This window comes from Eumetopias jubatus, unplaced genomic scaffold (assembly GCF_037043125.1).
Source record: "Eumetopias jubatus isolate StellerSeaLion01/CBP00866 unplaced genomic scaffold, mEumJub1_p1.0 scaffold_17, whole genome shotgun sequence".
Taxonomy (NCBI): Eukaryota; Metazoa; Chordata; class Mammalia; order Carnivora; family Otariidae; genus Eumetopias; species Eumetopias jubatus.
In genome coordinates this window covers 27,332,613-27,346,231 of record NW_028274823.1, presented here as the reverse complement: position 1 = coordinate 27,346,231, position 13,619 = coordinate 27,332,613, and the positions used below count along the sequence as shown (strand labels likewise).

General features: G+C 47.4%; 1 protein-coding gene across 1 annotated transcript; it reads right to left on the bottom strand.

The window, feature by feature from the left end:
* Window positions 1-3,577: 3,577 nt before the first annotated feature.
* CYP17A1 (cytochrome P450 family 17 subfamily A member 1) lies at window positions 3,578-9,211 on the bottom strand. The gene is made up of 8 exons (XM_088019795.1): window positions 8,915-9,211; window positions 7,330-7,468; window positions 6,903-7,132; window positions 6,152-6,238; window positions 5,553-5,768; window positions 5,062-5,231; window positions 4,385-4,488; window positions 3,578-3,861 (listed from the first exon to the last, which is right to left on the bottom strand). Exons 1-8 carry the CDS (start codon window positions 9,209-9,211, stop codon window positions 3,578-3,580), a joined length of 1,527 nt encoding a protein of 508 aa, XP_087875921.1.
* Between the last annotated feature and the right edge of the window lie 4,408 nt (window positions 9,212-13,619).

Sequence of the window (13,619 nt, the reverse complement as noted above, 5' to 3'; positions counted from 1 at the left end):
TTGCTTCAGGTTTTATGGCCACCAGAGGCGCCAGAACAGTTACTCACTCTCATCCACCCCCACTCCACACCTAGGGTGCCGGGGAAGGGTCCCTCCCCTCAGGATGGGGACTCTGGGGAGCTGCCCTTCTGAAGGACAAGGACAGCCCATTTCTCCTGGGAGGGCCAGCTGTTTTGGTTCACAAAAGCTGATTATTAAATTTTCAGGAATTTGGGGGCTCCTGGTTGGCCCAGTTGGTAGAATATGTGACTCTTGATCTCCGGGCCCGTGAGTTCAAGCCCCACCTTGGGTGTGGAGCCTACTTAAAATAAAATAAATAAATAAATAAATAAATAAATAAATAAATACTTACCTAAATGTTCAGGAATTTTATGAGCTGTCTATTAAATAACCATTAAAAAAAGTGAACTATATAAACCCACAATTGAATACATTATAATAGAAACAAAGGTAATAAATACTCAAAACTAATCATTTCCTAATTATTTTACTATGTTACTATTATCTGTGCCCTTGAGGTTATTTACATCTTTGTATGGTGGGAATAATGGTATTATTAGTAATGGTATTATATAGTAATGCTATTTATTATATAACATAATGGTAAATAGCATCTAATGCTACCGAGCATCTCTTCCCAACTCTGTAATCTGTGACGTCACATGGGTGGCCTGAAGTCACTCAGAGTGGGGACTGTTTACATCATGGCAACTGGCAAACACTATGAATCATGGCTCTTCCCCAGCAGCACCAGAAAACTGGTTGTTTAGTGTTTATTTACCATCATATCACTGGCTTAGGGCATTCTGAGGCTCAAAATGTGACTGTGGGGTCTTGGCAAACACCTTCCAGCTTTGTCAAAAATCTGGGCTTCCTTCTGCGGAAGGAGATAGTCTGTTTATCACTGGACCAATTAGCCAAGGGATTTAGAGCATTGGATTCAGTCCTTTTGTGTGTCTAACCTCCTTGTCAGGTGCTGATGAGCAAGATAAGTAACATGAGAAGGTTCAGTCTTGAATTCCAGAGACATAGGGGTGGGCAGTGCCTTTGGGGGACACTGCACCCATTTTGAGCCCAGGCAGCTGCTCAGGTGCACGTGGGGTTCAGTACCAAGGAACAGAAGCTAAGTGCTAAAAGAGTACAAGCACGTTGTTATGGGGGTCATGAGATATGCCCTAGAATATGGCTTGCACTCTGAGACTCAGGATGGGAGGAGTTAGGTCAGTGAGAAAAGGCCTTCCAGGCAGGGGAAGGGCGGTTTGGGCAGGAGTCGGGGTTCATGAGGTCATTTTCTGAAAGGATATTAAGCTTTGTACTCTCCCAGGCCAGACACCTCAGAGCCCTTCTGCATGGACACCGGATGGGTGAGAAAGCATGTCTGGCTCCTCTTCCTGCATCATTGAAATCTTGGGTTCTAGTCCCAGCCCTGATGCTCAGGAGCTGTGTGACTTAGGGTAAGTTACCTCCCCTGCCCTTGCCTCAGCTGGCCCTCAGTTTTGTCATCTTCAAAATGCAGGATTAGTCTCTCATTTCCCTGCCACTCTATGATCTGATTCAATAGTTAGAGAGGAGAATACTTAACTCTCCTCCAGCCGATCTGCTCCCCTCTGTTTTAAACTGAGGGTGGCTTGGCTCTAGACCAGCGACCAGCTGATGGGGGCAGAGGAGCCTTGGAGAGGGAGGGGCCACCTCCAGTTAAACCCTTTCCCATTGGCCCACAGTGGTTGTCAGCATTTCACCAGGCTGCCCACAAACTCTTCCTTGGGCTCTTTAGCAAGACCCTGGGGTTACTGTCCAGTAAAGGCCAGGGCTGAGTTGGGGGGACAGTAAGGAATAGTCTCTTGCCACTGGATTAACAAAGCTCTTTGAGGGAAGAAGGTGTGCTGTAATGGAAAACTTTGTCCCTCCCTCTGTTGATTTCTTCTGAAAACATGGCCAGACAGGGTCTCAGCCTTGCCCCGCTGGCCCTTCCAGAGCCCTCCTTCAGTCAGAAGAGAAGGACTCTTCTGGGTGGATGATTCAACCCTGGCTCAGCTGGTGCCAGGGAGCTGGCGTTGGAGCCTCTCTCTAGGCTAATGGGCAAGGGTCATTTTCTCCCCGGGGCGTCTCAGGACATCTTTCGCTTGCTAACTGGCCAGTAGCCAAGGTTTGGATGCTGGTTCCAAGGTTTGCAGAAGTCTGGGAGCCATTTTCTAGTGAGGCATTTACAGGCTTCCTGGGGTTGTGGCGTGGGGAGCTGGGCAGAGCTGGGTGCTGCAGAACCGCTCTCCTGGCAGTGTCCACCCCAGGACAGGACAAGTGAAAGGAGACCTGCTGGTCTTTGCAGACCAAGACAGAGGGATAAGTGGTGGTGGCTTGAGTTTGTGGATTACACACACTCCCCCAAAGCCAAACCCTCCAGGTATGTGCAGCGATACCTGATTGGATCAAACAAGATCTGCTCCACTTTCTTTTCTTTTCTTTCTTTCTTTTTTTTTTTTAAGATCTGCTCCATTTTCAAAATAGAAACAATCCCAGCCTTTCTCACCATCTCCACTGCTATGGCCGGGGGCTGAGCCACCATGACCTCGCTCTCCTGGACCAGCACAACCACCTCCTCCCTGCCCCAGCTCTCATCCCTCTCAGACCAATCTCCACTCAGCAACTAGGGCGGTCTTAAAAATACAAACCAGGGGTGCCTGGGTGGCTCAGTTGGTTAAACATTTGACCCTTGATTTTGACTCAGGTCATGATCTCAGGGTTGTGAGATCGAGCCCCAAGTTGGGGCTCCACGCTGGGTGTGGAGACTTCTCAAGATTTTCTCTCTCCCTCTCCCTCTGCTCTTCCATGTGTGTCCTCTCTCTCTCTCTGTCTCTCTCCTCCTCCCTCCCTCCCTCCCCTCTCCAAAAAAAAAAAAAATGCAAACCAGACCTTCCCACTTACACGTTTACCTCCCCCCCACCCCCACCCCACTGCCCAGTGACTTCCTATCATACTAGGAATAAACAGCTAAACCCCTTCCTGCTACTTGCAGAGGCTCTGTGGGGCCTGGCGCCTGTCTCCAATCTGACCCCAGCAGGAGCTCGGAGCTCCTCATTTACTCTGCTCTTGCTACACCAACCTCTTCCCCCTCGAGAACTTCCTGCCTGCCCCTCCTTCGTCATGGGATGCTTTCCCCCACATGTTTACACCTTCCCTACCCCTCGCTTGTAGTGGCCAGCCTCCACTTCCACCATTCTCTCCTCACCAACACCTAGTAAAATTGACTTCGAAGCACTTAGGAGTCTCTGCAATGTTTATTTGTCAGTCCTCACTAGAATGTAAGCTTGAGTGTCCAGGGACAGGGAGTGGCACATAGCAGGTGCTCAATAAATACTTGTTGCGAAGAATGAGTGAACAAATGAACAAATGAGTGAACTGCTCAGGGACCAGGAAGAAAAGCTGTTTTGTTTATGCATATCACTACCAGGGACGGCAGGCTGGAAAGAAGGCAGCGTGGGCCAGGAGGAAGGAGGGAAGGCCCGGGGAGGGCAGTTACAGCTCTAATTCTGTGCTGTGGGACCACACAGGGTGGTTTCAGGGGATGCTAGGTGAGCCTCTAGGTGCTACTGTCAGCCTGGGCCTCCCTCCAGGCCTGGCGCACCTTGATCTTCACTTTGAAAGGCTTGATCAAAAAGACCATCTTGGGGTTCCCCTCCAGGGAAGGCAGCTGCCCATCATCTGGGATCTCCAGGTCAAACCTCTGCAGCAACCAGGCCATGACGAGGAAGAGCTCCTGGCGGGCCAGGATCTCACCTAGGCAAGAGCGGGGTCCTGCTCCGAAGGGCAAGTAACTTAGTGACGGAGAGATGAGCTGACTCCTCGTGGGGTCCAAGAAGCGCTCTGCGGACACAGGGAGGTGTCAGCCAGGGCCAGGACAGGAGTAAGGAGAGGAATGGCTCTGCCCTGCCCAAGGGGGAGACATGGCCTTGCCCAGGGAGCCCCAGTCTGAGGAGGTGGACAACCTTACATGGGGGAACCCTAGCCTGAGGAGAGATAGAGCCCAGCTCTTGGGTAGCCCTTACTCACACAGAAGAAATGCAATATTCAGGAAGGATGGAAAGGAGGCAGTACTGATGACTGAAAATGCCACCATCGAGGGGGCGAGGGACTGACTTCATGGGAGCCATATACCTAGAGGGCTTCTTAGAGGACATTTGCAGTTGGTGGAAGGAGAAAGTGAGAAACCTGGCTGTGACGAGTTTGGGTAAATCTAGGGTAGAATGGGGCTATCAAGAGGTTCATGTAGTTGGAGCCAGGAGTTTTCCAGTAGAAAGCTTAGCAGAAGGAACACAGGGCTGGAATGCTGGAGCACAGAGGCTAGGCTGTCTCTGTGGCTTGGGAGCAGGACAGAACAGGGACTCACCTGGCATGAACTGGTCAGGCCGGTGCCACTCCTTCTCATTGTGATGCAGTGCCCACAAATTGATGATAACATTTGTGCCCTTGTCAATGGCAAATTCGCCAATGCTGCCCCAAAGAGGGAGAGGAAAGGGGAGTCTAAAATATTGTCCTCCCCAAACTGCTCAGCCCCACGCCTCCACAGTCCCCCACCCTGGGGGAAAAAGCCCTGTACGTCCTCATGCCCACTCCCTCATCTTTTCCTCAGCTTCTGCCAGATCAAATATGAACCCAGCTCTTCTGCAGACCTCTTCCTCACTAGCTCTTCTGTATCAATACTTATGAACATGGACATTCATGTTTGTCAGGGCATGTGGGTATGCATTTTGAGCTGGTGCGTACGCATATGTGTGTGTGTGTGTGGTGGCTATTGGATTGGGTAGGAGCATAGAGCACCTGGTCTATCATTCCAGATCACATGTCTCCAGGGTAGCAGGCAGTTTCTGAGGCAGGTCAGTTAGATCTGTGGATTAGTCAGTGGGTGTTAGTGGGTGGCAGATATATTGATCAGTAGGGCATGGATAGGACAATTGATGGTCAATGGTTGAGTATAAATTGACCAGCAAGCGGAGGGGTGGGGCGGTAGAGGAGGCACCAGGTGGACTGGAAAGCAGTGTTGTGTTGTCGGGAGGGAAGGCATACCTGGAATCAACGATAGCCTTGTGGGGGATGAGTGTAGGGGCCACAGGCCGGATGCGAAGCACCTCTCTGATGGTGGCCTCTAGCAAGATGAGTTGGTTCCGGTCACTCATAGTTGGTGTGCGGCTGAAACCCACATTCTGGTCAATCTCCTCCTGGATCTTCTTCTGCAACTGAGGGCCAGAGCGGGGTAGATGTGACCAACATGCTTAAGCCCAGGAGAAGCACGGGCTTAGAAGAATCCCATTGTTACATCCAGGAGAGCTGGCTCAGACTCTTCCCAGTGGTGGCTTTGCAGTCCAGGCTTTGTTTCCACAAGATGGGGCAGCTCCACCCTAGGGCCAAAGCCAGCTACTGCTTGGGTTAGGAGTGGGGCAGCCCAGTCACCTTGCATGGAAGGTCAGAGGACATTACGTCTACCTCTTTCTGGGGCCATAGGTGGATCTGGCTGGGGTGAAGAGTGGTTGGGAAGACCAGAGTAGGGAGAAACCCACCTGAGGATTGTGTAGCAGGAAGGCCACAGTCCACTTCACCACAGACGTGGTGGTCTCTACGCCGGCCCCAAAAATATCCCCTATGGTAGTGAGAATATGTTTATCTGAAAGGAGTTTCGAATCCCGGTCTGAGGCAGCATTGTTATTGTCTGAGTTCATCCTGGCTTGGATCAGTATGTCCAACAGGTTGGTGATAGAGTCGCTGCTGAAGTTCTCCTGGTTGGGTGAGGTTGGGAGACAGTGATAAGGAAGGAGCCCCATCTGCAAAACCCTTCCATACTTCCATCCCAGCCTGGGGATACAAAGGCTTCTTCCATTTGGACACGAGGGACTGGGGAGAGACTAGGCAGGACCTATGAGCTTGTGGAGGTAGGAGGGCTCTCTCTAAATTTTGGGAGTGAGTGGGTCCCTTCTCTGATCCTCTGCAATTCCTTACTTCCTCACCCCTATTCATTGGTTAAGTCATTTTTTGTTGAACCCCTACTATGTTCCAGGCTCTCTGCTAGGTGCTAGAGATACTCCAGTGTCCAAAATGGACTCCAGCCCTGTTTTCGTGACACTTCAACCTAACTCATGGTCTCCTCTGCTCCATCACCTACCTTATGTTTTTCAAGGATTTCATTCAGTAATTCATCTCGCATTTTAACACAGTTCTTCATTTTTTCCACGGTTTTGTTGGGGAAAATCTGGAAAGTAGAAAGAAGTGTCAAAGCCATCCATCTTCAATTTTGTTTCTCCAGCTACCAGAATCCCTCCTGGAGGCAGATCCTAGCTTTTGGTGTCTGGAGAGTTTCCACTCTAACCCAGACCTTCAGCCAAAATGGAAGGCAAGATGGGGACGCAGAATGGGATTATTAATGACAACTAGGACAGCTCCAAATAAGGGAAAACGGATCGTCTTCACCTCCCCTTCCCCATCGAATCAAACATCAGGCACTGATGGAAGGTCTACTAATTAAACTCTGCTGTGTGCCCAGTCCTTAGGAGTAAGATAGACTTGAGTCTGAAGCCTGGAGCAAGTTCCTTAATTTCTCTAAGCCTGTATTCTCCTCTGTCTGGGGATAATAAAACTGACCTTTAAGGAGAATAACATGATTAATGCATGTGGAGTGCTTATTAGTGAGCATATGGCAATTGGTAAATAAATGAAAGCCATTGTCATGATTTTAAAAATGCATAGTTAAAAGCTTAACCTATTTTTGTAGAGAAGTGGCGGTTTTAAAATGAGAGGAGGTGGAGGTCACTGTGGCTGAGGTGGTCAGGAAAAAAGTGGGTCTGGAGCTGGGCAGTAAGAAGAATTGGGGACAGGGATCCCTGGAATCTGAAGGTGGGGCCTGGCCTCATCCTCACCTTCAACCTGGGGAATATGTCTACCATTTTATCCGTTCCCAAAGAATCCAAGATGCCGTCATTATAATCCTTTATGATCTTCAGAGCAGGATCTCCATTCTTGTAGGAGGAGTTGAAGCAGATCAAGCAGATTATGTTGGTCACCGCCAGGAAGAGAGGCAAGGACAAATCTATAGACTGTCCATTCTGGGTGGCCAGGAAATCACACAATAAACTGTTTTCCTGACAAACTGGGAGGAGAGAGGGGTAAGACGGTGGGGAATTAAGTAGCACCCTCCCTTCTTCCCAGTTCCACCTTAGCCAGGGACATAGAGCAGATGGCCACCAGAGGGCAGCAGCAGTCAAGAAGGCACTAGATTGAGCCTTCCATTGCCCCCTCCCCAGCCCCTTCTCCCTCCCGCGGCTGAAGGGGACGGCCTGCACTCACTGATCTTCTCTAGCCTCTGGTCGCCATCCTTGAACAGGGCAAAGGTGGCCAGTACCAGCTTCCTATGCAGCTGCCAGTTGGCACCATGGTCTGCGAAGGCGATGCCCTTTTGGTTGTCAGACAGGATGTCCAGAGTCACCTTTGGAGAGCAGGAAAGGCTGTAAGAATCAGACATCAATGACCTGCCCTTGCCCTGGGCCTCCTGCACCCTTCCTGCGGTAGAAGGCAGTTACTTGCCATGCTGACGCCCATGTGGGACACCCCTGCTCTACTCTGCCGTGACCGCTAGGCCTTGGTAGGGCAGGGCCCGAGACCCCTCTACTCCTAATTCCATCAGAGAGACAGACTGAGGAGAAAAAAGGGACCCCGAATTACAATGCAGTTCTGGGGGGCAGTTCAATGACAGGGTGACCTCCGGACCTCTCTTATCAGTTTCTGACCAGGGGAAGGCAGCCGTGGATGGGATAAGCTCTCTGAATAGTGCCTGTCCTGGGGGCAGGAGCAGGTGGGCTTGTAGATACAGGACTGCCCAGACGTCTGCCTTTCCCTGGGCCCTCTGGGGCATGCTGCAGGTGTAGCCCCTGCTCATCTTTCTGCCTTCTATTGCAAGGGTGTGTGCCCACCATAAGGCCCATCTGGAGAATGCAATCCGGACTTGGCCACTCCACCTCCTCTCAGAGGGACTTCAAAGCATCCGGCTTCAAAGCCTCCCCTCTTACATCCTGTGACCTGCAAGCCCCATCTGACCAGCCTCCTCCTTCCTCTTTGCTCAGGAAGGTTGGGAGTGAGGCTGCTGGCCAGCAGACCTGGCTGACTTGTCCAAGGAAAAATGAATCAGCCCTTGGCCTGATCAGAGATAAGTGGCTGGGGGGCCCTGCCTGGGGTGTCCAAGGGGGTACTCAGCAGCAAGGTGCTGGGATGGGGCATTGGCAGTATTCGCAGATGGTTAGCCTCTTTCCTCCCCTAGGAGCATTACAGAAGGCTCGGCAGGATAGATCATATAATAATATATGTAATATATTTTATAATATATTATAAAAATAATATATATACATATATATGACACATAAAATCTACCATTTTAACGCCACCGTGTGTCAGCCCTACTGTGAGCCAGAGCAGCTGGGGACAGGTCCAGAGAAACAGCAACCCCCTCCCTCCAAAAGCCAGGATACTTCTCCCTCATACCTTCTCCCACAGAAGACAGTAGTTATTTTAATCCCATTTTCCATACGAAGAGCAGCACTCCTAAAGGCTATTTACGGAGTACTTACTGCGCTGGGCACTGGGCTCAGTGCTTTGCATATACTACCTCAGTTAATTAGGGAAGTCAAGATTCAGAGAGAACACCATCCAGTTCCAGGCGAGATGACAGCCCAGAAAATGAAGTCTTCCTTTGATTCTTCCTGCCTAGTTTAGAGGCTGGGTGGGGTCCGAGGGGTCGATCCCCACCCACGGTCCTGTTAGTCTGTTTTAGGAAGAATTACAGGTTGGAAGAATTACAGGAGCTGGAAGGGTCATTCCAGGCATGGTCTGCAAAACCCCCGGGGCTGGTGAGAGAGGAGAGATAGTGGGCACTGCTTACCCCTTGGGGCCGCCCAGAGAATTCCTTGCCCTTCTTGACAAGCACCTCCTTGGCCAGCTGGTGGTGGCCGACCATCACTGTAGTCTTGGTACCCATACGAAAGGAATAGATGGGGCCGTATTTTTTCTGCAGCTTGAAGAAGTTCACGTGCGGATGGCCACCTCTGGGGAGGAATGGCAGGCTGCCCACCAAGGGCAGGGATGGGAGGCTCTTGGGATACTTGGCACTGGGGCACTTTGGCTTGGGCCATAAGAAATAGACGAGGGCGAACAGCAAAAAAGCGAAGAGCTCCCACATGGTGGCTGGGCACCGGCAAGCAGGACAGACAGCTATGGAATAGAAGAACAGCAACCAACTCTAGGGTGCAAGGAGGCCTTATTTAAGGGCTGCCCTGATCTTCACCTTGGCTCAGTGTTATCTCTTGCCTTGTGGAAATTTATCCTGGAGCACAGCCAGGCCCAAGCCCTCTCCCAGAATCAGGAGAGGAAGAAGGAGTGGAGGCCTCCTCAAGGGCTGGCTCAACTCCAGGACAAACCCTAAGGGGGGGGCTAGGTAAGGGGAAGACAGCTGGTCCTCCCTCCCTGGAGCTCCCCATTCATCAATATCCACAGAGTGCACCAGAAGCAAATGGTATCTGGGTCAGGAATCAAGGCTTGGGACTTTCCACGTTATAAAATAAAAAATCCATGAATAGATGATGTTGTCAGGAGGGTTACAACCAGCAGGGACTGTCAAAGATATTTTATCCAGTCTTACTTAACAGCCAAAAAATGCGATGCCTTCGAAGGTCAGTCTTGTATATGGTCACACAAGATAGTGACTGCAAGGGAGCGCCTGTGTGGCTCAGTCAGTTAAGCTTCTGACTCTTGATCATAGCTCAGGTCTTGATCTCAGGGTCATAAGTTTGAGCCCCACATTGGGCTCCACACTGGGCATGGAATCTACTTAAAAAAAAATATATATATAATATTAATAATAAATAATATTATAAATATAAATATAATTAATATAAAATAACAAATAACAAAATATATTTGTATAAATATTAAATAATATAATTATATATTATATAATAATATATGTAATATATTTTATAATATATTATAAAAATAATATATACACATATATATGACACATAAAATTTACCATTTTAACCATTTTAACTAAAAAAAATGTTTAAAGTAAGCTCTATGCCCAACATGGGACTTGAACTCACAACCCCAAGATCAAGAGTTACATGCTCCACTGACTGAGCCAGCCAGGAGTCCCCCATTTTAACCATCTTAAGTGTACAGTTCAGCATTAAATATACTCACAATGTTGTACGGCCATCACCACTATCTACTTCCAAAACTTTTTCATACCCCAAACAGAAACTACGCATTAAGAAATAACTCCCCATCTCCCCCTCCCTCCCACTCCTTGCAACACCTAATCTACTTTTGTCTCTATGAATATGCCTATTTCACATAAGTGGAATCTTGCAATATTGTTTTTTGTGTGTCTGGCTTATTTCACCTAGCATGATGTTTTTGAGGTTCATCCATGTTGTATCAGAACTCCATAGCTTTTTATGACTGAATGATATTCCGTTATATGGATATACTGCCTCTTGTTGATCCATTCATCAGTTGATGGACACTTAGGTTGTTTACAGCTTTTGGCTCTTGTGAAAAGTGCTGCTATGAGTCCCTGTTTTCAGTTCTTTGGGGGGGTATACCAGGGAGTGGAATTGCTAGGTTATATGATCATTTTATATTAACTTAAGTTTATGGTCATGTATTAAGTTTCAGTTTCCTCCTCTGTAAAATGGAAATAAGAATGGAATCTACTTCTCTGGGGTTGTTGCGACTCAGTGAGATCATGCAGGTAGAAGTGTGCCTGGCAGGAAGTAAGTACTCATCTAGTATTTATGCTTATCATCATTATACCAAAATGGGCTTCCTGGTTTCTCTGAGCTCTTATTAGTAGGTCTTCCTGACAGACAAAGTTCTCATCTTCTGCTGGAAACCTTCAGTGGCTCTGTCAGTATTGATCAATGATTTGAAATCACTAGGTGAAGCCACAGCCCCAGGGAGGTGGACATTCCTGGTGTCAGTCATCACAGAAGAGGCGAGTCCTTGGACAGGCATCCAGGACCCACTGAGTGAGACTCACAGAGGTGGGAGATGGAATTTCTGCTCATATCTGGGGGTGGTCTGCCAGTGTCTGTACTTTGAAGAGTGGTTTTCCTACTTATGCATTGTCAAGTTTTGTTATTATGATTTTACTCATTTTATAAAGTTATTGGAGAAACTTTCAACCTTTTTCTATGTCCTTAAGCAGATTAAATAACATGGAAGTGATCTATTCTTTGAAATTCTTCTTCTTCTTCTTCTTCTTCTTCTTATTTTAAAAGATTTTATTTATGGGCGCCTGGGTGGCTCAGTTGGTTCGGCAACTGCCTTCGGCTCGGGTCATGATCCTGGAGTCCTGGGATCGAGTCCCGCATCGGGCTCCCTGCTCAGCAGGGAGTCTGTTTCTCCCTCTGACCCTCCCTCCTCTCATGTGCTCTCTCTCTCTCTCATTCTCACTTTCTCAAGTAAATAAATAAATAAAATCTTAAAAAATTTTTTTAAAGATTTTACTTATTTATTTGACACAGAGAGAGAGATAGAGAGCCCAAGCAGGGGGAGCGGCAGGCAGGCAGAGGGAGAGGGAGAAGCAGGCTCTCCGCTGAGCAAGGAGCCTGATGTGGGGCTCGATTCCAGGACCCTGGGATCATGACCTGAGCTGAAGGCAGCCGCTTAACCGACTAAGCCACCCAGGCGCCCCTATTTGAAGTTCTAAAGCAAGGTAATGTGAAAAGTGTCAGGTTCCAGTGCCTTTTTCAGAGAGATGACTCCTTAACATAATTTTCCAGTTTCTTCCAGAGGTGTTGGTCTCTTCAATTCTTCTGAGTCTTCTTGAGTCAATTTTGGCAATTAATATTTCTTAAAATTTGCATTTTCTATTTTTTCTTGATTTGTGAAAGGTTTTATTGATCTTTTTAAAGAATCTCCCTTTGGATTTATTCATCAGGTCTTTGATGACTGTTATTTTAATTTGGTTTCAATGTTGATAAATGATCAATGCAAAACATCCTGTGTAACTTTATACCAGAATTCAGACTGAAAGTTCATATGAATTCCACTTCCTTTGAATCACTGTTTTCCTTTTTCCCTTGTTCCTTGTCTAAAACATAAGCCCCATTGTCTCCTACAGCTGAATTTATGACCAGGGAACTCCATTCTTAGATATTTAAACAACAGCATTTGTACATATGTTCACCAAAGGCACATTCGAAAACGTTCATAGCAGCACTTGGAATTATTTGTAATAATTCCAAACTAGTAAGAAACCCAAGTATTTATCTGTTGTTGAATGGATAAGTTGTCATGCATCATACAGTGGAATAGTATACAGAGATGACAATGGATGAACTGCAGCCACATGCACCAACATGGATGAAACTCACAAACATAAGGTTGAATGAAGAAACCAAACTCCTAAGAATGCAGTGTATGATTTTATTTATATAGATCTTAGTAACAGATAAAACTAAACTATGTTTCTAGAAGTCAGGTGATGATTACCCTGGCGAACGGTTAAGTGACTGAAAGAGGACTCAGGGTGGGGCTTTTGGGGAGAGGCTTCAGCTAGTATTCTGTTTCTTTTTTTTTTTTTAAGATTTTATTTATTCATTTGACAGAGAAAGACACAGCAAGAGAGAGAGCACAAGCAGGGGGAGTGGGAGAGGGAGAAGCAGGCTTCCTGCCGAGCAGAGAGCCTGATGCCGGGCTTGATCCTCATGACCTGAGCCGAAGGCAGACGCTTAACGACTGAGCCACCCAGGCGCCCCTAGTATTCTGTTTCTTGATCTGGGTGCTGGTAACACAGGTATATTCACTTTGAGCTGGACACCAATTATTTGTGTGCATGCTATACTTCAATAAAAAGTTTACTTTAAAAAATTGGGTGTCTGTGGAGTCTGGGACCTTACCGAAATTGCATACAAATTCTGCATGTTTGTATAAATAAATATTTTTCTGGAGAGAGGATCCATAGCTTTCACCAGTTTTCAAGACAGTGAGTTCACCATTGGCTTGAGGTTCCCTCTATCCTTATGCTCATCCCCATCTTGCTTTATGATTCTTCTACTCTACCCTCCTCTAGTTGCGTCTTTCCTTCTTTCTAAAACCTTTCCCTGGAGCCCTCTGGTATTGTCCCTCTCTAAAACAAACAGACTTCTTTGTTTTCCTTACTTAGCTGTAGAATATTTTCTTTACCTCCTGCCTTACCTAAACTGGACCCTTCTCTGAGGACAGACCTTCCCCTGCTGTTTTCTTGAATAAAGACCCCTAATGTCCAGGTTAGGCAATGGAATTGATGTTCTCTTCACCCCCCAAGGCCTCCAGACCACCAATTCTCCACTTTTGGGTGGAGCAAATTCTTGCTCCTTTTGCAGTTTCAAGCCTTTGTTATTGCCATTACTTACCTCTTGTTGCTCATTTTCATTTAAGATTTAAGATATGGGCACCTCACATCCTTCCTCTCCAATTGCACCATCATCCTGCATGACTTTAGAGTCCATGGGGGATGATCATCCTAACATCCCAATTTCATAGTTCCTTTATCTCCTCAAATCCAGACCCTTACTTCCACCTTAGTTACTCTAAACATCAAG